Source organism: Sturnus vulgaris, chromosome 13, assembly GCF_052056855.1.
Source record: "Sturnus vulgaris isolate bStuVul1 chromosome 13, bStuVul1.hap1, whole genome shotgun sequence".
Classification (NCBI taxonomy): Eukaryota; Metazoa; Chordata; class Aves; order Passeriformes; family Sturnidae; genus Sturnus; species Sturnus vulgaris.
In genome coordinates, this window is record NC_142255.1 from 9,892,786 (window position 1) to 9,920,552 (window position 27,767).

The 27,767-nt window shown below is 41.4% G+C and overlaps 1 protein-coding gene across 8 annotated transcripts in view; it reads left to right on the plus strand.

Moving 5' to 3' along the window:
* SEMA6D (semaphorin 6D) overlaps positions 1 to 25,209 on the plus strand; it is a 210,609-nt gene extending 185,400 nt beyond the window's left edge. For 2 of the 8 annotated variants that reach the window (XM_088172531.1, XM_014874101.2), the window contains exons 2-19: positions 10,500 to 10,641; positions 11,028 to 11,139; positions 11,733 to 11,793; positions 11,888 to 11,950; positions 12,037 to 12,138; positions 12,359 to 12,449; positions 12,730 to 12,849; positions 13,297 to 13,385; positions 14,138 to 14,355; positions 14,464 to 14,595; positions 14,788 to 14,943; positions 15,025 to 15,198; positions 15,891 to 16,031; positions 16,132 to 16,209; positions 17,012 to 17,103; positions 17,448 to 17,504; positions 19,295 to 19,462; positions 21,514 to 25,209. In XM_088172531.1, the coding sequence (XP_088028657.1) occupies positions 10,533 to 10,641; positions 11,028 to 11,139; positions 11,733 to 11,793; positions 11,888 to 11,950; positions 12,037 to 12,138; positions 12,359 to 12,449; positions 12,730 to 12,849; positions 13,297 to 13,385; positions 14,138 to 14,355; positions 14,464 to 14,595; positions 14,788 to 14,943; positions 15,025 to 15,198; positions 15,891 to 16,031; positions 16,132 to 16,209; positions 17,012 to 17,103; positions 17,448 to 17,504; positions 19,295 to 19,462; positions 21,514 to 22,817 (3,267 nt within the window). In that variant the 5' untranslated portion in view covers positions 10,500 to 10,532 and the 3' untranslated portion in view covers positions 22,818 to 25,209. Of the gene's footprint in view, positions 1 to 10,499; positions 10,642 to 11,027; positions 11,140 to 11,732; positions 11,794 to 11,887; positions 11,951 to 12,036; positions 12,139 to 12,358; positions 12,450 to 12,729; positions 12,850 to 13,296; positions 13,386 to 14,137; positions 14,356 to 14,463; positions 14,596 to 14,787; positions 14,944 to 15,024; positions 15,203 to 15,890; positions 16,032 to 16,131; positions 16,210 to 17,011; positions 17,104 to 17,447; positions 17,505 to 19,294; positions 19,463 to 21,513 lie in introns of those variants that run through there. The other 6 variants (XM_014874100.2, XM_014874102.2, XM_014874103.2 and 3 more) reach the window with 6 other exon arrangements.
* Positions 25,210 to 27,767: the final 2,558 nt, after the last annotated feature.

Genomic DNA, 27,767 nt, shown 5'->3' on the forward strand with positions numbered 1-27,767 from the left:
TTTTGTGTATTGCCACCTGGGGATGAGTGCTGAAGAGAAGGGAACAGATAACAGAGGAAAAGTAGTAGTGGGAAAGCTGTCAACAGTGTGTGAACAATGTCCCCAGGTGTCTCATGAAAGGAGTAATAAGGGAGGGGGGAAATAATCTTGCAGAGTTGAATGGTTTCCTTCAATTTGCAAACTTCTCTCTGTGACAGTTTCTTTAACCCAGCACGTGTTTATCAAAGATTAACACCGAAAAGCCAGTAATTTGTTTTTGCTCAGTAAATCATATTTTCTTCATAAAGTAAATGCTGTGTGGATATATTTAGCATTATGTAGGTTTTTTCCTTGATGATAACCTCAGACAAAAATAATCAAATCTCATGCTTTGGAGATTAATCTGATTTCCTGCAAGGGTATGGATAGAATTTTTTTTTGTCTTGCATATCACTATACAGGTTTTACTGTGAGAATGGATTATGGCTTTTCCTCCCCCTAAAGCATCAGGTTTTCATCCTCACCAAAAATGTAACAAACACTGCTGATGGCTAAACAGTGGTCTTCAGCACCAAGCTGTTCCAGCAGGATCCTAAATGTTTGGGGCAGCTGGGTAAGAAAAATAGACCTGCAGATGTAAATAGTGGGGGGGGTAGGTATGATTATCCTGTCATGTTGTTACACTGGCCAATATTCCTAGTGACAACCCAAGGATTTAAGGAAACATTGTAATTGTATTGGGGATCTGGGGAGGCCGGTGTGGAAGAGAGAATGGGACAGGCTGTAACAGAAAGCTTTAAAGCCCTAAGTCTAAGTCTGATTCCCTGATTTGGCACAGATTTCCTTCTGACCTTGATTCAAGCACTTGCAGTCCATATGTTACTGATTTGAATTTTTTTTTTTTAAATTTTACTCTGAAAGGTCTGATCTGTGACTTCTCTGTGGCACACTAGTCAAAATGACAAAGTATTGTGATGGAGATATTTCCCTGTCTTGCAGAGTGAATGTTATCATGAGGCAATGGAGCCAAAGAAAAAAAGAGAGAGGAGGGAGAGCTGGTGCCCAGCATGGCTGCATCCAGTTGCAAACACTGCCGTGGATGGACTCTTCAGGTTGTGTTTGCTCTGAGGAAAGTGGGCAGTTCTGTGGTGCAGAGTTCCCCAAATCAACGCAGGAATGTTGCCCAAGCTTGGGACCCAGAGCAGGGAGAGCCATGGCTGCACATTTCACCAGTCCTGTTTCCAGCCCCAAATTGGCAACAAACAGGTGTAGTTTACCTTACTGCATTTATATCAGTTTAGTAACTTCAACAGACTGCAGGGCCAGGAACCAGCCAGATCAAATGCTGCACTAGTACATCTGATTTCTAAATAAATAAAAATAAAATCTTCACAACTTCTCTGCATTTCTGGTAAGCCAGGTCCTCCCAAAAGACTCAGCACAGGCACCTCTCAAGGCAGGTCCCTGTCCCTCTGACCCATCCCCAGGGTCTCACAGCATGAGCACTGGTGTTCCCCCTCTGCCCTGTAAATATGTATATACATGCTTTTACAAATACACACTTGGAGACTACAAAGGCAGCAAATGTGATAATGTGATCCAACTGTTCAGTGCTAGGCTAGAAAGAAGTATTTTTCTGCCATTATGTGAAAATTTAGCGTGACTAGAACAGAGTCTGCATTTGATTAGGCAATTTAAGAAATGGAAGAGACTACATACTGTAGGGCAGTGCTGCAAAACAATTGCTCGGAACATGTTCTAAAATTGGTTTGCCTTCACCAGATTTCCATGTGTTTCTGCACGACATCTCAAATGAAAGTATGAGCAGTCACGTGGCAAGTGACAACATTTTGGTATTATGGTAAATAAAAGCAGCAGTTTAAACAATTACTCCAAATCCTGAGAAGACTCTGAGATAAAAAAAAAAAAACAAAAAAACTAAAACCCAGAAAACAAAATTCTCTATTTGCTTGTCAGCCTGGGAAAGTCATTTCATAACGCATCCTTTTATTTGTGTAGTTAATCTTTAATCATAACAAGATAATAGTAATTGTTAACTTTGAGCTCAAGGTTCCTCCAGGTTTTCATGCCTGCATTTTGTACATGTAATGGATGGTGCCCAGGAAAGGGGCAGAGCACATGCTTTGCATATACAAATGGGTAATTGGGTGGCCAGCTACCAGATTTGTCCATGCAGAAAAACCAAGGCTAGTTAAAAACGTGTCGGTCCCCAGTCTCTGTAGGCAGCATTCCTGCAGGCAAGGCTGGCTGACAGTTCCAGCTCTGAAAATGGCATACAGGGAATACCACAACAGTGTTTAAGGTCTCCCATGTGCTTCTTGCCAGTTGAGTCCTCTCCTGTCTCTCCCTTTGCATTTTCCGCAGCCATTTACTTTCTCTCTGAAGTGAGAGCAGTGACATGCAGCAGCCTTTTCCCCAGCAGCAGCAACTCAAGCCAGCCATGCTCCAGCAAGGCACAGTGATGAGATGCTGGAGGGATGTTAGTAGCAGGGGAGAGCAGTGGGTGGAAAGAAGTGATGCTTTCTGGAGTGAGGTTGACAGCAACATTGTCTGAGGCACAGCCTGTTGAACAGCAGATGTGCCCTTTCCACAGTGCAAATCCCTTTTTTCCCCGTCTGTCCTGCTTGTTGGAGCATATTCCTTCCCCCAAACCTCCCTTCTATTTCAAAACATCCCATTCACTTCATCCAGTAGGCAAACCCTGACCTCCTGGGCTCCAGCCTGGACTCAAATGGGCAGCACTTATCTCAGGATCAGGGGGGAAGGCTGCTTAGGCTGATTTCTGCAGGGCTGGCAGACAGCAGGGCTGGCAGACAGCAGGCCCGGGGTGCTGCCAGCACCTCCCTTGGCTCTGGCGTCAGCTGGACTTGTGCAAGTTGTGCCTGAGACCTTCATTATGTCCTCACCTGCAAGTACTGGCTTATACCTGTCTCAGTTACCTTATCAGATGATGCTTAATCATGCTGAAATGATGTTCATGAAAATGAAGTTTTGCTATGTAAATCATGTTCTGCAGGCTTCCAGGAAGAACACTGACTTCCTTCACTTAGAGCACTTACCCATACTTGTAGCCAACCCTCCTAGAGTGAGGAAAAGTGGTATTTTGGTCTAGGTTTTAGGCTTTTGTTTCAGGCTAAGGGGGGCAGTTTGGGTGTTACTGAACCTACATTCAAGTCTGTATGAATTTTGAGAGGTAATTAAGTCTTTGCCATTATGGTTTAAGGGTTCTCCCTAGTTTTTCAGGATAAAAATATTTGGGTCTAAAACATGTTAATCAGAAGCATCAGACACCTCTGACACAACTGGGAGCTGGAGGTGTTCAGGACTTCACCCTGATGAGCCACAGCTGCTCTTCCCAGCAGGGTGGCTTTGCTTTCCTAGGGTTGGGGTCGAGGCAGGGTAGGAGTTCCTGCTGTCAGAGAGCTGCCCATGGGCAGGAATTAATGGAGGATCAGAGTATGGGACAAACATCACCGTACTGACATTGTCTGCACCAGTCCGTGGACACTTCCACAAATAAATTTAGTATATCCCAGGGCAGTCCCAGCTGGGCATGAGCAGTTTGAATTAATGAAATGCAGATCTCCTAAAATGATGAATCCAAAGCACTGCTTAAGTTAAAGCACCTTGCAATCCATCACTGGTAGCCCAGCCCTGGCAAACTTGCAAGGAAAGCATGTCCTGCAGGAGCTTTGCAAAACTGAACAGATTTGACCATAGATGTGAGTTGAAATTAGAAGTTGGTTTCAGGTGCAGGACTTTCATGTCATCCTTATAAGAGAAGGTAGTTAACATTCAGTCTCAAAAATTAACTTAAAATAGCCATAATTGAGGCAATCACCTACAGTTTGCTCGGCATTTTATTTCCTTTCCTGCTGAAACTATGTGGTGTTCAAGTAAATTTCTGATCACAGGAGAATTTAGCCCTCACAGTGCTTCTAATCAACCACTAAACACTTGCATCATTAAAAGTCACCCCATCCATTTTGCAAGTTCTGTCAGCTCGTTCTAGAGCAAGAGGGGTGCGCTTGCTGCAACGTTCAAAGCCTGCAAACAACTGAAGTGTAGCTGGCAGTGCCATAAGCCAATTAAGATGAAAGCTGTGATACTCACTGGTAGGGTTTCATCACTTTAATATTAAACTATCTTTTTTTACTTAGGCATAGATCAAGAGGTGTTAATGCAGAATCCTTAAAAGAAGTCAAGTATTATCTTAAAATAACAGACCTGTTATTTGCACTTTCATGCTCAATTAATATCTCAGCTCTAAATATCCTGAATTTTTTCTTCAGAGCTGCAGACTTTAAAGTTGTTATAAAAAGTAAAGATGGCTGCATACTGCAAGTTTACATTTGGGTGTACATGTATAGGACAGAAAGAGTTTTTATTACCTATTCATTCATACAAAATCATGCCTCATCTTCCTGAAAGGGACTACAAGGATTAAGTACCTTTCTTTCATTATAGCCACAAAAATTTTCCTGTGTTATTTGATAATTAGCTGAAACAATCTGTCACCAAATTCCACAACATGGATTTGAATGTACAGTAAACCTCTGTGTCAGACATTGCCTTCAGGAACTCCATTGAAGTCAGCCTTCATTAGAAAAAACACATACTAGAATGACATTAAAAAGAATTATAAAGAAAATCACACTTGCATTGATGCTGGCTGTTGTATCCCTGTTTCCAGAAGACTTACCACGCTATAATGCAATTGCATCATTGGAAAACCTATGTATAGATATGACCTAAAATGGGAATCTAATCCCCTGCCTTTCGTATCACAAATACTAATACAGATTGTTAAGGCAAATGCTGCATTCTATGTGGAATACTTTCTGGCTTGTAAGCAAATGACTCATCATACACATTTCACACAGTAAGACATAAGAAAAAAGGACCAAGACCAAAAAATAGAGATAGGAAAAAGAATTGTTGGCTCCTCCTCTAGAGTTTGAAGCACCAGACCCTTGGGCCATGCTGGTCATGTATTTTGATTGTACAAAAAAGCTCCATTTTCGTATTTTCATTACCAAAACACACTTTGGCCTGGTTCCCCCAGTGTGGGGCTCTGCTCTGGAGTTATTTTATTGCAGTCACAGCAGGGATTAGGTGCTATTCTGGGTGAATGTTCTGGTGCATCTCTGGTTGCCAATGTGTACATTTCCACAAGTCTAGGGCTCCCCTGAAGGCAGCCTGTACCACTTCCATATACTTTCTTCTGAAAAGACTGACCAGGTCCACAAGCCAAAATGAAGCAACAGCCTCCCTTTCTTTGCTCTGCACTCACTGGGAGCTGTGTTCTCTCTGCAGCTGGCTCAAGAAGTTGAACTTCTCCCACCTGGCAGCAGTTACCATCAGCAAGTAAACTCAGGTGCAAATCCTTAGCCCCCTAAAGCAGAGTCATTGCCAGCAGGCTTTTAACTTCATGAAGCCCAGAATCTTAACCTTACCCTTTTCAGGTAGAGCTTTTTAACTGCTGTTAGTAGACCATAAATGATTTGTACATCAAAAGATAATCCCTGAGGCTGCAGTAAACAAGATTTTTAACCTTTTCATGCTAGCTCTTTGAATCCAAAAAAAAAAAAAAAGGAGAGAGGTGCTAAACACAAGTGAGTTCCCATTCAACCTTTATTTAGGTGCAGGTGGAATCTGTGACTTGCTCTAGCCTGGCCAACAGATCTTTGTTGCTTGAGTGTTCTTTTGATTGAAGAACTTCAAGGCACTGCTTTGGCCAAGGGCTCAGTGCCCTGAAATCACTGGCCAAGGGTGTCCTGTGCCCCTCAGCAGGGCTTGTCTCAGGGGTTCTGTGGCACTTGCTGGTTTTGCACATCAGCTTTGCTCTGCATCAGAGACTGAAGTCTCAGCTGTAGGCCCTGAGAAACTTGATGAACATCTGTGAACAAGCTGCAGTAAAAGATTTTTTTTGTTTTGTTTTGGCTTAACTTTTATTATTAGAGTGGTTTCATGCTCAAAATTTCAGAAGGTGCCATCTGAGAACCTTTGCACTAATTAGTGCCCTCAGGGAGCCATTTGCATGCAGGAAGAAACAGAGGACAGCAGGGATTTCCTGATTTGTCCAAGTCCAGTCAGTTGGGATTGTAGGAAGCCACATCAACATAAATTGACTAGGCTCAGCATATTACTAATCAGTTCTTCCTGTCCCCTCTCAACCTTATGGCCAACTTGTACTTCCAAGCACAGAGGGGATCCTTAGTCTCACCTAACAGCCTCCTGAGTCTGGTGGAGGAGGAAGGTGATGTAGTCATTTACTCAGCTTTTTTTATTGCAACCCTTTCCTCATTCCTTGCCAAACTCTCCACAAGTGAGCTAACCTTTAGGATGCATCTTTTGTTCTGACCTGTCTTGAACTTGAGCCTGGATTTGCTGTACTGCACTCCTGTCTGTGCTTAGCATTTTGAGAAGCGTTTATTGTGTTAAGGAGATTTTAAGAAATTTTTTTTTCAGTAAGTAGAAGATATTGCATCAGTCTGGTTTGAAGCCATTTTATATGTTGCTTCTCCCCAGCTGGCTGAATGCCCTTTCCCTTCCCCCTTTTCTTTTACGTGGCAGTGCACAGAAAGATGATTGATGGAGCGTCACCAGCACGTTGTCAAAGGCTGGAATAGATTAATGGGCAAGAAACACCAGCCTGTTCCCTTCATGTGTGATTGTTTGAAGGCAGGCTCATATTTTAACAGAAATTATATCCTGCTTCTCTGGATTCCCCCAATCAGGAATTGAAGGATGGGATTTCTATCTGAGATTGAAAGGTGGCAGCCACAAAGAGCCAGTTTATTATTTGGGACAACTGCCTGCCTCCCATCTGACCAACAGCATCTCCCCGAGGCTGGTTCAGGCAGGCTGCTCACCTCCTTAACAAGGTGGATTTTTGCCACTAGTTAATATTTACACCTCTAGTTCTTTCTCCTTACAGACACAGCTCATTATGGCATGGGCCATGTGGCCAGAGGAGCTCTCAGCTGTAAGCAGCTTTTCACCTGAAGGACACTGGTCAGTGTGCCTGTGCTGCAGGGAAGGGGCACATCTCACCCCAGGCAGCTCAGAACCTTTGAAAAGGCTTTTTTGCTGGTTGGTCTTGGTCACAAATTACGCCTTGATCTGTGCCTCAATTCCCCAGCTGCAAAGCAGGGATAGCAATATGGTAATTTCCAAACACTGCACTTGCCATGGATTGTTTTCTAGCAGAAATGCTAGGAATGCAATTTATAAGAGAAATTAATCAAAGACTGGGCTGAATCCTGGCAAGGGAAAATAATCAAACCCAGAGTATGAATGTTTTCTGCATTTTCTTGAAGGTAGACATTGCCAGCATTTTGTAATCAGCTATTCCAGGCCTAACAGATATTTCAGCATTGTTATTTGCAGTCCCCAGTAGTGGCCTCCACTAAAAGGTTTGAATGTGGCAGGAGTTATGTCTTTCACACCAGTCTATCTGTGTCTACCAGAAGGCTACACCTGGCTGTCATAAACCCCTGCTTCCAAGGGCTAGATGGAGCCCATTTTTCTGATAATCCAGGAAACAGCTGTTCTTCCCAGTTTATTCTCTCTTCAATGGTTCTGATCTCAAGCCTGTGTCCAACCAGATAAAAGCTGCATTTAAGAGCCTCTTGAAGCAGGTGCATTTTCTTTTCATATGTAGCTGTAAAGCAGAGCTACTGTTAATATTCTTTTAATAATTTTACAAGCAAAATAATAAATCTGTATTTGTTGCCTGGCTGGTGAGAAGTGCACCTGTGCAAACCTGTGGTTTGCTGATCCAGTGCAGCTCTCTGTGTGCTTTTCTGTCTTGTTGTGACAAAGGTCTGTGCATCATGTCATATATTCTTTGATAGAGATTTGTGACAGATGATGTTTAGTTAGAAAAGATTGCTGAACATAACAACTATTCCTGCCCTGTATGTTCTTGGGGTTCATCTCTGGAGTATCCTGAGATGTTTGAGGGTTTTTTTGGGAATACATAAATATGAGTTTGTTTCTGCTCTGGATGCAGCCTCTGGGGAAACACATCCTCTGGATTTACATTTAGAAAAATTGACATTCTTTTAGGGAGTTTGATACCGTGCCTGAAATTTGAATGTTTGGGAGAACTGATACTTTGTTTACCTGGCATTTCAGTTGTTTCCTGTTTGCTATTGTGATAGTTTGCTGCATACTGGTTATGATAATCATGACCTAAAAACAAGTTGCCCTTTGACAATTGTGACCTAAAAACAAAAACAGATTGCCTTTTTTACTGCAGCCATTTCCTGGAGTCCAGAAATCAGTATCTGTCTCTGTAAGGCAGGTTACACTGGAAGGAAAAAGAGTCTTCCTGTTACATGCCTCTGCTTGGTACAGGTGGAGCTTGGACAGTTTGCAAGTTGTGTGCAATTTGAAGCCGGGCCAGGGTCTCTTTGAGTCATGCTGTGGGCCACAAGCAGCCTCATCTTCTATGCTGACTGCAGCCTACATGTCTGGGAGAGATTCTTGCTCTTTGGCAATTTGTATTCATTTGTTCTCCAAGAAAACAAGGCTTCAGGGAGGACTTTTACTAAGCACCTTATAGATGTTACTGTGCACCAACTCAACAAGCAGTTTATGTGTCTTCCCTTTCTCTTTCACTGGAAAAGGAGTGGGCTGGATATTTGGAGCCTGCTTTTCCTTACAAAAAGCCAAAAAAAAAAAAAGAGATTGTGTAAGCATTAATGATTTGTTATTGTGTCTGGGAGCCACAGTGCTGCAGGACTTTGCTCTAATGGTGCTTTCACAAGAAAGAACTAATTTGACTAACTTTATTAATTCCAGTTTGTTTTAAGTTTGCTCATTAGTAATTTAACGCAAGATGCTTCAGCTGAAGAGGCCATGTCAGGACAAGGAAGAGCAGAGGGAAAGTGCCAGGAATCATTAGTGTTTATTAACCACTGCACTCATCAATCTTGACTAAGAGCACAGCCCATTCGTTCTGGACTGGTGGACTGAGATACAGAAATATCATTAACAGTGGAAAATGCTTCTTTCCAGGTCAGTCTGTAATGGGCAAGCATCCAGACAACACCCCCACCCCCATCCCCAAATGTTCCCAGCCTTTCAGCTGGTCAACTGACAGCTCAGCAGCCTCTGGAAGCAGGAAGCCCTGCCCCTAGCCAGCCATAGTATCAATTAACAAATACAGCGTTTTCCTTCCCCATAAGCATTACTGAAAGGCTAAGCATTGTTATGAAGGGCTTTTTAAATTGCCTTTCAAATTATTAAATGATTAATACTTTTGTGCTTTGCTGGATCAGGTCTGGCACTTTGTGTTGGCAACGTGTTCTTCTCACTGAAAGTCTTGAAACATTAAAATGAAAAGGTTTCTCTTTTTTTTTTTTCTGTTTAGACAAAGCATTTAATAACTAATTTCAGCAACTGCAAGGCACTGAGCTGATGACTCAGAGCTCTGACCTGTGAGTTGGGGTTGAATGAATGCCTCCAAAAGGTTGGAGGAGGGAATAATACTGCATTTGCCAGGTTTCTAATGAGAAATATGACCCCTGCCCAGTCCACTTGAGTCATTAAGGATCACATTTCACTTTGAGATGTGTTTTCTTGCATCCTACCCAAACTGCAACTTGAGTAGTTACATTCTGCTCACTAAAATATCCCTGTGGTTTAATTGAATAAGTTATGTTTCCCTTCCCCTCTTAAAAGCTTTGTTGTATAATGTTGTGGTGCTATCATGATCTGTGCTGTCTGATCTACAGAGCATACACACACACGACTCCCAGGTGAAAGCCTCTGAAGCCTTCGACAGTAGGAAATAGAATGAGGGGAAAATTGGCATCTTGGGAAGGTGGTTCAACATTGCATCCCCATTTGAGACTCTTGCCACTATTGTGAAGTGTGTGACAGCACTGTCACACTGCAGGGGCAGCATTTTGCGTTTGGTTTGCACACGTGTAAATCACTGCACAAGGCAAAGCATCAGGTGCCTGCTCCTGGGCATCAGGTCTGTGACAATGGCACGTGTGACTGAGTACAGTGATGGCAGAGCCTGGGAACAAGCAATGGCATTAAAACACAGCATGGCTGTTCAGGCACATTGTGTGCGTCATGATGTTTTGTGGAAGAGATTTAGGTACTTTATGGGGAAAGGGTTTGTGTTGGATGACATTTGGTGATTGAGGGGATGGAAAAAGATTGCAGTTTAATTAAAATTCTAATCCCAAGTTTGACAACTTTTCTTGCCAGGTCAGCAGCCTGCATGTTCTAGTTCTGATTCTGTGAATTAAATGGGCTGACAGTCATCAGCTTCTTCGGAAATGCCTGTAAATCCAGCCAGAAATTAGCAAATATCAATATGTTTGGGAGCAGCTTTGAGCAGGGCTGTGTCACGCAGCAGTTTCCCATCGCTGTCCCCTGCTGCCAGCGCTCAGATCCAAAGGAAACCCCTCTCGTGCAGCAGGAATTGGTGTCCCGTGCTGCTGCAGCCTCACTGCTGTGTCCCTGTCCCACAGGTAGTTGAGCAGTGCTGTCACCTGTCCCCAGCCATGAGGCTCCCCGTGCTCTGTGCCTTGGTGACCCTGCTGAGCCTGTCCCGCTGCCGGGCCGTCAGCTTCCCCGAAGACGAGGACCCCATTAATGTCGTGGACTACCACTGTAAGTAACCTGCAAGTGCTGCTAAACACCAGGGAAGAAGTTCTAATGTTGATTTTCTTTTCCTTGCCCCCCGCCCCCCCTCGCACAGGAAATTTAGAAAAAAAAAAAATCTGATTCCTTTCAAATTGAAATGTGTTTACTGGCTTTGTATCTTTAATAGAACACTTAATCATTTTCTTAAAAAAGCAATCAGAAATACAGCAATAACTTCAGGAAAAAGAACATTTGCTGACATTAGCCATCTTTTCCTCATTTATATTCAAGACATTACTCAAGGAATTTAGTTTAAACCCTTCTACACCTAGTATATACAGCTAATCAATGCCATATATTGATTCTTTAGCTCTATAATCCTGAGTGATGGTGTAGCCCATTTTTACTTGCAGATTCAAGGCAATATCCAGTATTTAGAGGACGCCCTTCAGGCAATGAATCTCAGCACAGACTGGACTTCCAACTAATGTTGAAAATTCGAGACACACTTTATATCACTGGCAGGTAATTTTCCTTCACTCAGTTCATTAGATTAAAATTCTTTTCTCTTCTGGTTTTGCATTTATGTGTAAAATTCATTTAGAAAAATGTGCAGAATATGATAAAAATTAGAATTGGGGCAGAATTTCCCAGAGAAATATACCATATCTATGGCCAGTGCATGAAAATTGGATTTGAAGGCTGCAGTTACTGTAGTTAAGCTTAAACCAATGATCAAATGCTTTTTCCCCTCTTTTATATTACTGCCCTTCCTGATAAAAACCTCTCCTGATCATTTTAAACTTGGACTGACATGTCAGGGCTGTAGGAAGTGAGGATAACACTTGCATATTTACAGCCCAGTCCTCAGCAGAATGGGCTGACAGGGATGGACAGCTGGACACTGCAGGTGCTGTCTCAGGACCACACCAATAAAAAATCAAAGCCACCCCGTTACCCATGAACAGCTTTCTCTCATTTGCATTAAACACAGAAAATCCATAAGCATTTCATAGAAGTTGCTGGTCTAACAAAACATTCTGAAAATAGATTTATCTTATCAAATAAAGAGGTACAGTGTTAATGAATTTACTGCTGTCTTTTTACTCTGCAAACAGGGACCAGGTTTACACTGTAAACTTAAATGAAGTTCCGAAATCAGAAGTTATCCCAAGCAAGGTGAGCAGATGCCTTTCTTTGGTTTTAATGGGTTTTTTTTAAGAATTTGCTGTGACAAGGAATTCAAATGTTCCTTTCTAATCTGCTTTAACAGAAATTAACATGGAGATCAAAGCAGCAGGACAGAGAGAACTGTGCTATGAAAGGCAAACATAAAGTAAGTTTAGGACATTATAGAAAAATGACACTAATACTTGTTATATACATGGAGTTTGTGATTAATACATCTTACTCTGTTTTCAGGATGAATGCCATAACTTCATTAAAGTCTTTGTTCCAAGAAATGATGAGATGGTGTTTGTCTGTGGAACAAATGCATTTAACCCTATGTGCAGATACTATCGGGTAAGAGTACTGAAGATGTCATTAATCTGTTACTGGATTTGCTTGCACTGGTTATGCCATAGCAAATACATCCAGTGTGCCTGGAGAGTGCTTCAAGGTGAAATAAAAACAGACAGAAGCCAGTGTGCTGAATTAAGTTTTGTGGAAAGACAATGTTTTGCTTTTGTGCCAGTGCACAAAATAGAAATGACACTATCACCCATTTATTTTTCTTCTCTAGTTGAATACATTAGAGTATGATGGGGAGGAAATTAGTGGTTTGGCAAGATGCCCATTTGATGCCAGACAAACCAATGTCGCCCTCTTTGCTGGTAAGAACTTTTACTTGTAATGAGTCTAAATGATTAATGACACCAAAGGAGACAGAGAGCTTTTAAAGCAAGCACAGGAAATCTAAAGGTGTCATGGTGCCCCTGCTCTTAAATTTTTTAAAGGGCCTCCAAAGGATTAGAAGCTGACCTGTTAATAAATAGGTTACAGCAGTCTGGGGAAGTGTGACAGTAAAGAAATGGGGAAAAATACAGGCTAGTCAGGATTCTCTAGATTATTAAATACCATGTCTTAATACCATGTCTTCAACTTCCATTTTAGATGGAAAATTGTATTCGGCAACAGTAGCAGATTTCCTAGCGAGTGATGCTGTTATTTATCGCAGCATGGGGGATGGATCTGCCTTAAGAACAATAAAGTATGACTCCAAATGGATAAAAGGTAATTTGGGGAGTATTTTCCCATACACATGGCAAAATGTCATTTCAGTGGCACAGAACGTCAGGTTATTCACAGCCAGCCTGGTTTACACATATGCTACAATGTCAGCATGTATGAGGCTTTCAGAATATTAAAAATCTACATAATGCAAAAAAAAAAAAAAAAAAAAGGACAAAATTTTTGTTAAATGCTTCAATAAATGAATTTGCAGTAACAAAATACCTTAGTTGAAATACAGTTTCTGTGGGGTCGTTTAGCCAATGCTCAAGACATCAAGTTCATTTAAACTCCAGTGTACCTGCATTTGGACATCCTAAAGTATCTGGAAGACTGGAGCTCACATTGGCTGGTGGGGACCTGGGGAGGAGCTGCCAAGTCTCACAGTGTCACTGTCGTTGGCCCATTGAGCAGTTCTTTAAAGTAACTGTTCCTTGCTCTTTCTTACAGAACCACACTTCCTCCATGCCATAGAATATGGGAACTACGTTTATTTCTTCTTCCGAGAAATTGCTGTAGAGCACAACACTTTAGGCAAGGTCGGTATCATCACCGTGAGAGTTGAGTCACAGCAGAAAGAGCTCATCCTAAAACAGCATCAGGAACTAGCACAGTTCATAATATGAAGGAGGAACTAGGACAAAGCTTGCACAGTTTTACCATGGTTATAATTTACAGGGAGGGCAGTAAAAGAGAACTAGAGCACTGCATTCTTCAACCAAAAAGCTGTGTCTGTTCTCTGGGCCTCTCTGTTAGTGAGCTCACTACAGGTGTCTTTCAATGTGCTGTTGCCTTAGTGCTGCTGTTGCCTTAACTCTTGTGCCAAGTACTGGAAAAGCTGAGGGTGTTTTCATGCTTATTAAAGAAACAAAAGAAAACAACACAAAAGGAGAGTTTCAAAGAAGTTTCTCCAATGTCCCTGGATATTGAATAATTCAGTCATGCCAGTACAGAGTATAATACTCATACCTCACCGTGGAAGGATATTCTACAATAAATTATTAAATCCCTTACACACGGTTAATTGAAGTCTTTAAATCTCATTAACAATATGATTTTGAAGGCAAAAAGGGTGGGAGCAAACTGTGGAGATGCATTTGCTTGGTGATACATTAAGATGTCTGTGCAGTATGAGCTGAACACCATTTGCTTTCATCTTCTCTGTGCAGATAAATGGTAGCTTTCTATTAACAACATTATCTTGGTGTTTTATTAAGAGCTCAGAAACAAGCATTGTTTCCCTTGCATCTCTCAAGCCTCTCTCCCTTTTTCTTTCTTTTTGCCTTTGCAGGCTGTGTATTCCCGTGTGGCACGCATCTGCAAAAATGACATGGGGGGCTCCCAAAGGGTCCTGGAGAAGCACTGGACATCCTTTCTGAAAGCTCGGCTCAACTGCTCTGTTCCTGGGGATTCATTCTTCTACTTTGATGTTCTGCAGTCTATCACAGACATAATAGAAATCAATGGAGTGCCCACTGTTGTGGGTGTATTCACCACACAGCTCAACAGGTAAGAGATGAGCAGCCTTTCATCAAAGGCAGATCTCGGGTTCTCTCTTACACTGAGATTGGTGCCATTGTAATCTGAGTTCTTGAAACTACTTTTCAAATTTTACAGCATCCCTGGTTCAGCAGTGTGTGCTTTCAGCATGGATGACATTGAGAAAGTCTTCAAAGGGAGATTTAAAGAACAAAAGACTCCTGACTCTGTTTGGACAGCTGTACCTGAGGACAAAGTACCAAAGCCAAGGTAAAAGGTTCTTACTCATGTCATAACATTGTCCCTGTAAAGAGCTACCTTAAATCAGCTGCACTCTTGAGTGCCCTGTTGGGTAAAACCCAAAGCAGAGCTTGACGCTTCAGCCATAAGGATGCTCATTAACTGGCTGCCTTCTCTCATTAACTAAAATATCAAGAGGAAAAAATATTGTTCTCATTTCAGGCCTGGCTGCTGTGCAAAACACGGCCTAGCAGAGGCTTACAAAACCTCCATTGACTTCCCAGACGAAACACTCTCCTTCATCAAATCTCATCCTTTGATGGACTCAGCTGTTCCCTCAGTCACTGAGGAGCCCTGGTTTACCAAAACACGTGTCAGGTATGACAATTCAAAAGTAACACCTGTGAAAAGGAAAACAAGAAAACTTGCTGTTAATGATGTGCCTTCTGGTCTTGCTAGATACAGATTGACAGCAATTGCTGTAGACCATGCTGCTGGACCCTACCAGAACTACACAGTCATATTTGTTGGCTCCGAAGCTGGAGTAGTACTTAAAATCTTGGCAAAGACCAGGCCTTTTTCTTTGAATGACAGCATATTACTGGAAGAGATTGAAGCATATAATCACGCAAAGTAAGTATTACCAGAACATCTAAGCTCTTCATCTATACCTAGCTAAAAAAGATTGTGGTAAACTAGCTCATTGTCACCAACATCACCACTTGTTTTTAATTTCATCGCGTTCCTCATATTGAATAACCTGAAAGTATTTGGTCACTTGCCATTTTGCATGGGTTGAATGAACAACCTAATTCCACTCCAGTGACGTCAGTGACATGGTCTAATTCTCCTGCAAATACTTCTGAAACGTCAGAAGTATTTAGTGATGTTAAAAAGAAGTGGTCTGTGCTTATCTTGAGGGTTGCTCAAGAGTGGCTGATAGTGTATAACCTATATCTGATAATTTTAAACTTGTTTATTTTTTGGCACAAAATATTTGGGAGTGGAAGTGTTCCAATTAGACTCTACAGCCGTCCGATACAGGATTCCTCTCCTGCTCTCTCATATTTATGCTGACTGAGAGAACAAAGAAAATGGATTTGGATTCTTTTCTCTACGTAGTTCAGCGAACTTATCACCTAGCTGTTAGCAGGAGCCAGAAACCAGCATTTGATAACTCAGAGATTTCAGCAAAGAGTAGTAGGTTACATTTATGTATACGAAAAGTGTCTGTTCAGTAGCTACGCAGACCATAAATAAAATGTTTACTGCACAAAGTACTACAGTCACTAAAGCAGTGGCCTGCCCTTGTTTTTGCTGCCCAGGTGTAATGCAGAAAGCGAGGAGGACAGAAGAGTCATTTCCCTGCAGCTGGACAGAGACCACCATGCTCTGTTCGTGGCGTTCTCCAGCTGCGTCGTTAGAATTCCCCTGAGTCGCTGCGAGCGTCATGGGTCATGTAAAAAGTATGGCTCCGTTCCTGAACTCCCCCTAAAGCAGGGGCACCAACGTTTCTTAGGCAGGAAGTAAAAGATGCATGACTTTTTGGGGTTTTTCTCTTGCAAGGGCATGTATTGCTTCACGGGACCCGTACTGTGGCTGGTTAGACCATGAGGCGTGTGGAAGAGTGACACCAGGCATGCTGTAAGTACTCCTCAGGTTCGGCCAGCATCTCTAAATGCACTCTACAGAGCCCACGAGCTCATGCCCTGTGCCTCTCCCCTTGCACACAGTTACTAAATCTCTGGTTTTTTAAAGTTCTTTTTTTTTTCTCAGTGCACTGTAGATGTAAGAGAACAGAATGCTAAGTCTGGCCTAATTCTGGAACCTCTGGGTGAAGACTTGCTTTCAGTGGGAGTTTTACATGTGTAGGAGGACAGGGAGACCTGTAGGAAGAGAAGTTGTAAGCAGGAAGGCAAGCAATTGCAGCATGCAAATCTGAGCAGATCCAAGAGGACAGGACACAGTATCCCCCTCGCAGGCATGCTCATGGTCAGGGCACAAGCAATTGCAAATATGAAAGCACAGGATTCACAGTGGGAAGAGCAAGGTTGTGCCTCTGCACTGGAGCTGGGGTGTTATATATGCATACCAAAGGCATTTTGCACAAATCAAGTCTGTAATATATGGTGCACTAGCAGCTGTATCTTAAAAAGAGGCCTTTGTAGCAGGCCAGTGCAAACTTTAACTGGTATAATTGGATGGTTGTATCTAAACCTAAGAGCATGCCTAATGGAGAAGACATGATGTAGTTGCTAAAAAAAGGGATTATTTTTCTTCTATTTCCTGGCATAAGCACACACAGATAGTTTTAAAGCCAGACTATCCTGTACATTTTGTACAACCCTTTGGGCCATACACTGTCTGTTGTGTATGTTTCCATCTGCTGCTTCCAGAAAAAAAAATAAATCTGCATTTGTATCCTTACTAATACTGTTAATTGCAGGTTCTCTTTGTTTGTTTCATACAACCACAGCACTGGAGGATACGTACAAGATGTCGAATATGGCAACACAGCACAGCTTGGGGACTGCCATGGTAAGGCACAGTCACTGCTGCTCCTTTGGAATGTCTCACCATAGTCTGTGGCCACACCTCACTGTGGATGTTAAATTTCTGATGAGCTTTTCAGTAACATGATGAACACATCACCTGGTGTTACTGTGAATGTTCACAAAGCTGAGCTTTTTAGTCCTGGGTGGCAGAGTTTTTCTCTTTCCTTCACCAGTTTACAGCTATTTGGGGTCTACAGCAAAGTATTGAAGAATTTATTTTTTGTAACCAGTGATATTTTAGTTTTTATTTTCCATTTCTCAGGTTTGAGATCTTTTGCTTTCTTTTTGTTACTTTTTACTGATTACTTGTTCCTTTAATTCTTTTAGAAATTTTGCCTACTACAGCTACACCAGATTACAAAATATTTGGCGACCCAACATCTGGTTAGTTTTTTTTAATTTTTTTGAATTAATGACCTTTACTTTCCTTCAGTTCAGCATTTTCAGCCCTTTTTTCCTTCCTTTTGCACAGTTGGCAATCCTCCATTTTTGTGCTTTTACTCATGTTCCCACTGATGGTAAAGATAGTCAGACTCTTCTCACTCAGCACTTCACCCTGTGTAGCCGCATGTTAACAGCTCATTATTTATTGAGACATCTTTTATTAAAGAGCCTGATTAACATAGATGACATCTTCACTGCACGAAGTCCACTAAGCTTTACTCTTGATCCCCAGCCATGCGTTTGTGAATGCCCCTCTTGGTCATCTCTAGTAGATGAATGGCAGAACTTCATCATTTTCCTCCTTACCTCTCCTGTTCTCTTTTCCTTCTTTCCCAGCAAGCTTTTTGCACAAATACACATTTTCTGAAATGTGTATTTCTTTATTTTTTAAATGCTTTAAGTAGTTGATGCTAATGGAAAAAAATTTAACATCACGAACTGTGTAGCTGAATGAGAAATTGTGTAGACAAAAGTGGCTTAGAAAAAATGTTGTGCATTGTTGTCAGATGGACTTTTGCATCCTTTTCTCCTCCAGTGATTTTTCTAATAATGTGTTCACCACCAGCCCCTGGTGTTCAGGGACACCCAGTGCTCCTCTGTTGAACTCAAGAGCAGAATCTGTGTTGACTTCAACAGGAGCAAGACTCAGCCCTTATTTTCCAGTCTTTGATTTTGGAACTTGGGTCTTTGCTTTCGAACCAAGGGCACATTTCTGACTGACAAATAGGACAATAATCTGTTTGTATGTTAAATTTGTAACAGTGCAACAAGAACATTATTTGTAGTTTGGTTTCTGACATTTTCACTTCTGTAACTTGACAAGAAGTAACGTTTGAGACAAATATTTTCCAGATCTATTTACCCACAATGCAAGTTAGAGACTCACTTAAGGAAAAACAAAACAAAACTGTCACACAGAAATGCTGCCTGGCTTTAAGAGTGTTTATCAACTGAATTTTCAAAGTGATATTTATGACACAGATACAATTGAACTTTATTTTCAAGTCCTGAAGGAGTGTGCTTTTGAAGTACATTTCTGAAATCTGCTCTCGAGCCATAGACCTTCCTGCCTAAACCTACTGGGGCAGTGAGCACAAAATACTCAAGGGTGCAAATGAGACTGAACTGTAAACCCAGTGCGTTTTCACGTAGGCTGTGGTGGGTCTGTTCAGCAAACATATTGCAGAGGAGCCAGAATCTCTGAAGCATTGTTCCTTAGGAACCATTACAAAACAGGGGTTAAAAACATTCCTTTTATCCCCACCTGCAGAAATGGCTCATTCAGCAGTTCCTGGTATACCATAATAGCAGTAATGGGGCTGATCTGGTTTCTCAGGCATAACCTGTCATGACTGTGTATTGTTCCAAGTAACTTCTTTTTTTTTTGAAGATGTTTAAAAGGCAGCCAAGTATGTTGTCTCCGGTGAAGAATATAGCAATTAAGTAGACTAAGTTGTGCTTTTCATCCCCACAGTTGCTTACTTTAACTTTTGCACTGCTTTCACGGTTGGCTTCTCTGGCTTTTTGGCTAGCAGCTGTTGAAGTGTAAATGTACTATTTTCATACTTCCAGTTTTGAAGTAATTGATTTTAATCAACAATCTGTACTTCTGCAGAGTGTAATGGGGGGTCACAATTTGCTCTGACACGTAACTCCCATAAAATACTGTGTCCAGCTATAGCTTAGATGTGCCATGAAACACATTAATAAAAATCTGTTTGCCACCACAGACATGGAATTCTCCTCAGCTTCCATTACCACAATGGCAAGTATCCCAGTTATATCACCTAAAGTGATTGGTTCCTGGAAACCTAAAGTGACTGGCTCTCGGAAATTTGTAGTTCAAGATGACCCAAACACTTCTGATTATTCTGATCCATTATCAGGTGTCCCAAAGGGTAAGGCCTTACCAGGGAATACATTGCAGCTGAATGGAAACCTGATAGTCTCAGCATTGTCTAAGGCTTAAGTTAGATGTTACAGCCGTGATTGTTGGGCTCTATTTTACACCCATTTCCTGTGAATATGCAGACAGTGCAATCATGTTTTTCATACCTACTTATCCTATGGACAAAGTGCTGCTTAGAGCTTGTCATGGGAAACACAGAGAAGCTCAGCTTTTAATCCTGGGGTGGTCCAAAACTCCCATTGAAATGAATGGCAGTTCTGAATACATGAAAAAAATTATCTTCAAGACCTATCTGCACCTCTGTTTATTGTTTTCAATCCAGTCTAGTTTGGCTTAGACTGTTAGTTCTCATGAATGGTTGCTTATGTTTTGGGTTTTTTTCATTTGGGTTGGGGGTGGTGACAAAACAGAACACAAAGCAGAGCTTCATGAGAGATCCATGTGTTAAATGGGGCATATCCCAACCTCTGCTTGCCTGGAACATGTTCTTGAAGAACAAGGGTCAGAGTAAGAAAATGCTGAATTTTTATCCTCTGGATATGAGCATCAGTTTAGAGATGATCTCAGTACATACTGAGACGTGCAGAGGTTTTAAGCTGAGCACAACAGGAAATCTATTCTGCCTGTCATTCATCTTTCTCTAGCCATTCTTTCAGCTAAGTGAACCTTTGATTAGACTCTTATGGCAGCTGACTATTGCAGTCAACCACAGAATCGAGGAGCTTCCAATCCCATAACCAAAATTTAACACAAGTCTCTCTCAGTGCATAGCACAGCAAGGTGACAGACATGTTTGCACAATTCTGTATTTACTGAAAAATCTCACCAGCCAAAAATCATTTCTGTTTTATTACCATTCACCAAAACATATCAGGTTTCCTATCAGCCATTATGGCCGTGCATTTGTCATTTTAATTTGTTGTAGTTATTTTCTGTTTTGCTTTAAGTTTTTATTATCATCTCCTCTTGGTTCTGAATCACATTTTGTATCATAGCTATTAGTGAACTTTACTCATGTTTTCCTTCTGCTTCTGCACAGTGCCATTAAAACTTGTAACCCTGAACATTAACAATATTCAAAGGCCTTGGCTCTAACAAAAAGTGGCTCTGTTCCTTCCCTCTTGCTCTTTCATTTTAACATCTCTTGGGATAGCAACAGAATTACTTTCATTTAAAACTAACATTGTCTTAGCTGCAAGATGTCTGTGGTTGCTTTAAAAAATCTAAAAAATCAAAGGGAGCTTGTTAATACTCAAATAAAAAATGAATTAAATATTCAATTTCCTGGTCTAAGCTAAAAGTTTCTAAACTTTAACATTCTCTAATAACTTAACCTAAGTTGTTTTTATAATGTTATGCAAGTATTTATCTTTGTTATTGGTAAAAAAATAAAAATCAGTGCTCTAAAAGAATCACATTATCTTCAAACTTGGACATGTATCATGAGTGCAGGTGTGCCACTCCAGCACTAGCAGCCTGGCAGTGGAGTAGTTTACAAGTTTTCTACTGTATTGCATTAGCATGGTTGTAACAATGCAGTATATATGTTATACATTTTTACACAACATTTGCATAATCCTGTCTCTCCTTTGATACTGATTTATGAGTTGGGCAGGAAAGTGAGAGAGAAATCCATCCATGAGTTATTAATTGCTGCCTGGCCCAGTAGGACCTTCTAACCTCAATTTTCCAGCAGAAATCATTAATGTTAATAACATAAGGCCCCTATTTGTGTGCCTTAAAGGAAATTTGGGGACAGGCTAAACAAAACATAATATAAGGAGAGAAGCTGAGACAAGCATTCCTCATTATGAGAGAAAATGGACAGTCTTCATTTAGCACAGTCATTTTATAATTTTTATAAAATTATTTGCATTCACCAGTGGAGTAAATTGCAGGATCCTACCGAGTTACGCCAACACCACAGCCAGAGCACTTAAAAACATTTAATAGACACTTCCATGAGGAAGGCTGCCTTCTTCTGAAACGTGTCAGTATGAAATACCTGGAGATTTATGATATCCTGCCTGTCTTTTGCAGGTGTGAGGTGGGAAGTACAATCAGGAGAGTCCAACCAAATGGTTCATATGAATGTCCTAATCACTTGTGTCTTTGCCGCTTTTGTCCTGGGAGCCTTTATTGCGGGAGTGGCCGTTTACTGTTACCGGGATCTGTTTGTACGGAAATCCAGGAAAATCCACAAAGATGCGGAATCGGCTCAGTCCTGCACTGACTCCAGTGGGAGCTTTGCCAAACTCAATGGGCTGTTTGACAGTCCTGTCAAGGAGTATCAGCAGAACATTGATTCACCCAAACTGTACACAAACCTGCTGACCAGCAGAAAGGAGTTGCCTCCAAATGGTGATACCAAGTCCATGATGATGGACCACAGGGGCCAGCCTCCAGAATTAGCTGCACTTCCAACTCCTGAATCGACACCAGTTCTTCAACAAAAGACTCTGCAGGCTATGAAGAGTCAGTCGGACAAAGCGCATGGTAACCTCAATGCTTCGCGAAAGGAAACCCCACTAAAAAGCCCTCAGTTTTTTCCTTCTAGTCCTCCACCCCACTCTCCTCTAAGTCATGGACATATTCCCAGTGCTATTGTTCTTCCCAATGCTACCCATGACTACAACACATCTTTCTCAAATTCTAATGCGCACAAGGCAGACAAAAAGATGCAACATATGGATCATCCACTTACAAAATCATCCAGCAAAAGAGACCACAGGAGATCTGTTGATTCCAGGAACACCCTGAATGATTTTCTGAAACACTTAAATGAAACTACTAATAATCCCAAAGCAATTATGGGAGATATTCAAGTGGCCCACCAGACTTTAATGCTGGATCCAATGGGCAATATGTCCGAGATCCCACCTAAGGTTCCCAACAGGGAGGCGTCTTTATACTCTCCTCCATCGACCCTGCCGAGAAACAGTCCCACAAAACGAGTGGACGTTCCCACCACTCCTGCAGTACCCATGACCTCTTTGGAAAGGCAGAGGGGTTATCATAAAAATTCTTCACAAAGGCACTCAATATCTGCCCTTCCTAAAAACTTGAACTCACCAAATGGTGTTTTGTTATCCAGACAGCCAAGTATTAATCGTGGGGGGTACATGGCTCCCACGGCAGGCACAAAGATGGACTACATGCAAGGGACGCCTGTCAGTGTTCACCTCCAGCCTTCCTTGTCCAGGCAAAGCAGCTACACGAGCAATGGCACCCTGCCTCGTACAGGAGTAAAGAGGACACCCTCCCTAAAACCTGACGTGCCACCAAAACCCTCATTCGTCCCTCAGACGACATCAGTCAGACCACTGAACAAATACAGCTACTAGGACATGTCTGTGCTAAAATGAGTGTGGCATTGACCTGTAGAGGTTGTGAAATTATGTTGTGGTAGACACATAAGGCAGAGACTTGCTTGTTATTAAGGAGAACAAAAGTGGCCAAAGAAACTGTCTTTACTTGAGCAACATCTGTGTCTTGCCACATGTAGCTGTAGCAAGACTTCGTGTACTTGCTACAAGCAAACACAAAAAAAAAAAACAAAACAAAGGAAAGTGCTGGTCATTACATTTCTTTTGTTTGGAGCTAAGGAGACATGTAGCACAATGGGGTGGGGGCTACGTTACTGTTCTAAATAGCTAAACAACAGTTGTTGGGAAAAAACGAGTAAGCAAATACTTGAAAAATGGGTTCCATTTTAGACTGCCATTAAGTGTGGTCATTCCCATTAAATGTGAACATTTTACTATGTATGCATTCACCTTGCCTCTTGCACAAATGTCAGAAAATGGTAATGTCTCAATGAATAGCTGGGTTAATAATCAATTTGCTGGAATTAAGTCTCTGGCCCAACTGTAGCATTATTTTTTTTTCTCTCCATGTGTGTGGCATTTTGTTTTTGCCACAGATAAAGCTGTGCGTGTGTGTGGATGTGTGTGTGTGTGTACTGTACACACTAGGATGTACTTAGATTCCCATTGCATCTTTTATGCTATGGAATTGTTTACATTGAGCATGACTGAACAAACAGATGACTCTGCCTTCTGCAGCCCGCTGGGTTCAGCTGAGCCAGCGCCGGATGAACTGCGCATCTCTGACAGCCTTCTGGGGGAACGCCTGGATGAGAGAGTCACCCAGTCCAAGAGTGCAGACATGTTCCATTCTTCATAACTCTCTTATGCTGCTATTGATTCAGAGCTGTGCATTTCAAATCTAGAGTTTTGGGCTGGAACGGGGGAGTTTTGCTGTGTTTCCACAGTGCCTCCATCCAATACCTGGCCACTGTGAACTTGAGCCCCTGTACTTCTCGCTGAGGGCAGCTAATAGTCAGTTCACTTGGCAAACGCCTGTGTAACTGGAGAAGGTCACGTTTTTGTTGCATTTAATAACGCCCTACACACTGATAGACTCTTGTCAATAAAAAAGGAGAAACATTAATTGGCCTGGCAGAAGCAGTCTGTGAAAACTCAACAGTAGTGCAATCAATTTGTTTTTGTTGTGTAAAGTAAGGTTTGTTTTTTTTCCAAAGTCATGCAGGTAATGACAATATTCTGTAAATATTATGTGTGAGTTTACCTGAATCTGTGCATTTTGTGCCTTATTCATGCAAATGATAAAAGTACTAAAAAAAAATTAAATCTGTCAAGTGTTCTCACTATAGCACATATCTCCTGAGTGCCAGTTGTAAAACCTCTCAACAGCACCCAAAAAAATAAAAGATAAAACACAAGGATAATTAATGGTAACTAAAGGCAGCCTACAATCCAAGAAGACAGCAGCATTAAATCACCTTACCATGATAAACATTCCACTCCAGCTCTCTGAAGGATCAAACAGTTATAATGTGAAATCAAATGAGGTTTCTAGGGTAATGGAACACCTGCTAAAGTTGTGTAAGCTATTTAGTAGGGTTTACAGTATCCACTTGCAGCTGATGTTCAACACAGATGGCTATTTTAGCTTGCAAACTACACACTACCACATTGTTTATTGAACATAACTATAGAAATAACCATGGCAGAGGAATATTCATGAATTAGTGGGACAAATAACTGCAATGGGTTTCAGAGACGGTGGAGATTTATGTTATGTGTTCAAAGGGGAGAAAAGGTTAGTCACTAAAAACTGGATCTCTGTTACAGAACAAAGAATAAAGGATAGAAGTAGTCATTTTTTTCTTGTAAGGCTGTAAGGGACATTTATTTCCTGAGACCTCTGGATCCAAAAATCAATGATCTTTCTTCCTAAACACTTCTGTCTTGCAACTAAAACACTACAGATTAATAACTATTAAAATGTACTCAGTTGTCAGAAGACACAAACTGATCCGAATTCACTTTACAAATATTAATACAGACTTGTGTGACCCGGAAGATAAATGTATGTGAACCCTGATAACCTCCTGTAACATTGTGCTGCCTTGTAGATGGTAATGTGAGTTCTCTCAGTATTTATGTTGAAATTTCTAACATTCAACCTAGTCCTTATTCTGTTAATTTAATAATAAAAGATGCTTTATCCATTTGTGCAAAGGTAAACGCAGATTGTATCTTTTTTAATGGTACGGCATAAAAAAGTAACCCTTAAATGAAGCTGCTCTATTACTATAGAGTACTTTAACATGTATAGATATCTTGTAAACTTGTATTGTGGATGTGTAAATAATACGTTCTTTGGGTTTTTAACACCGCATGTAAAGTCAAAATAAAATATTCCCATGTAGTGAGTGTGTGATTTCCTCATTAGTGCAGATGTGTTGTGGGGTTCCCTAGGGGAGGGTCTGTGCTTGCCTTGGCAGCTCCGAGGGGGCTCGGAGCCCTCGGTGCTGCCGAGCTGGGCTCACACAGCCCAGGCTCCTGGAGTCCCCTTCAGCCTCGCTCAGCTCTGGCCCCGGGCACAGTCACGGTGGGTCGCACTTTGGGCCCCCTGAGGTAAACACAGAATGTCAGGAACCAGCCTGTGCTGGCAGGGCTGCCCACACAACACCCACACCACGCACTGAGGCTGGTCCCTGGAGCTCCATCCTGCTTCCAGCTGGGCTCTGCTTCCTGCAAACTTTTCTTACTAAGGGCAGAAAAATACCAATTTTGTGCAAATACAGTACAGTTTTGAAAGAAGTGTGTTCCTTCCACAACGTAGATTACAAAAGACAGAACTAATTCCCAGGCAAATTAATTGCTGACTCACATAGCAGGACATTCTTAAATACTTATTAATGCTAAATAATTGAAACTCACATTTCAGGCAGACAGTTAAAGCCCAACAGAAAAATAGATACTGTATATTTAGTATGTGCTAACATCCCACACAATTTTAGAATAATCAAGGTAATTTAGTATCAGAAAACAAATATAACATTCTTTTAATTAAAAGTTGATTTTAGATAGTGGATAAAAACGATTTTTTACAAGATTATCCTGTCAAGGTATTAATCATTGGAAATTGCTGTGCATGGTATAACACTACAATGCACCTTGTTGTATCTTAAAAAATTCTGAAGGAAAAAGAAATATGGTGCTTAAAAAGTTCCAAAGCTATAACGGCTCAATATATATTTTCCTAGTACCAAAGAAAATTTACTTTTTTTTATTGGTATGGGGTTTTCTTCTTTGGATATCTTCATATATGAGAAGCATCATTAAACACATACAGCTCTCATAACATGCTGTTTTCCCACTTTAAAATTAACTATGCCTTTGACACCAGTGTCAGGCAGTGTGGCTAAAGTCTTTCCCTCTGTGGAGGGGCTGTACCTACCTGAGTCATCTTCAGCCAGGCATTAAAGGTCATGAGAAAATTACAAATAGCTGTTTTAGTGATGTGTAAATGTGCATCAGCAGCACAAATCCTGGGTTATTTTTTTGTTCAGAAAATGTCTCTGTTTTATCTAAAATGTGTCAATTGCCCATTTTCTGGAGTTCAGTGGTTTGGTCTGTATTGAACCAGCCTTCCCTTAATGAGTGATGTGGTGGCTGGATGGGTGCAGCCAGATCATCATCTCCCAACCTGCTCTGTTGGGCATCATGGTGCATGCAAACAGCACAGAAGTCTGAAAATAAATATCAAGAATTTGTTAGAAAAAATAAGTGCAAGAAAACTCTCCATTTACTAACAGAGATGGCTTGTATCCAATGATGATGTCAAAGAAGCCACCTAGGAACTTCAGCAATAAGGAAAAGCTTAGCAAGAAAACACCAGAGTTTTTCTCCTCCAGTGCTTTCCTGGGCCAGCCAGTTGGTTTTAAGCATCCTAAGGTCTCTCTTGAAGAACAATCTGAAGCCACAGGTGATAGAGGAGCACTTGAAGGGTGCTTGATGTGGCCAGGGTCACCCAGCAAGGGGAGGTGGCAGCACTGTGGGATGTGGGGCAGGGCAGCTGTGTACACTGCAGGGCAGAGGAGAGGCTCCTGCTCAGCTCTGGCATGCTTTAGGCTTTGTAGAAAAAAATAGTTTCGAACAGAACAAAGACAAAACACCAAAGGGCTGCAGGCCTGTGCTAGTGAGATGATTGCAAGAAAACCAATTTGTAAAGCTGTGAGTAGTTATCTCTATGACTGCACTGCCAGAACAAACCTATGGCCTTTTAAATTGGGGTCTTAAAGTAATCACAGTAGTTAGAGAAATCAGGATGCCTCTGTCTTAGTGCTGTCTTGCTAATGACTCACTCTGTGACCCTGGGAAGATTATGCAGGGTTTATGCAGTAAATGGCTCCTCAGAATGCAGAGGGTTTAGTGCAGTTGGTGTGTTCTGTAGCATTTTCTTCTTAATGCTTCCTTCTCTCTCTCTGTGATTCTGAGCACTAGCAAGGACATCTTGCAGGTAAATAAAGGGAAAGAGAAATACCTTCCCAATTGGGAAAGGTTAGTATTTGCAGGAGCAGGGAAGAGTTGGTTGGTATTTCCCCAGGTGCCTATTAATTTCATGGCATGGAAAAATATTTTTTAAAAATTGATCACGACAAAATACCTCATAAATGCAGCATCTGGACTTCAGCTGGGATGTGCAAGCTTTTCATATAAAAAGCACTACCAGGAGACCAACGTACCAAGACTGCATTTGTTGTTCAAATGTCATCATATCACAGTATGAAAGAGCAAGAAAGCAAAGGATTTGGGAGGAAAAAAAAACCCACATTAAATATTTAATTAGATTCAGCTTTGCCCAGAAAAGTAGAGATTCTCTCCTTTTTATTCAACCCTACTAAAGTTCAGTTGGTGTGAGGGCCTGACTCTGGTCCAGCCACTGCTGCCCGCTTGCAAACATTTTCATAGGCATACTGC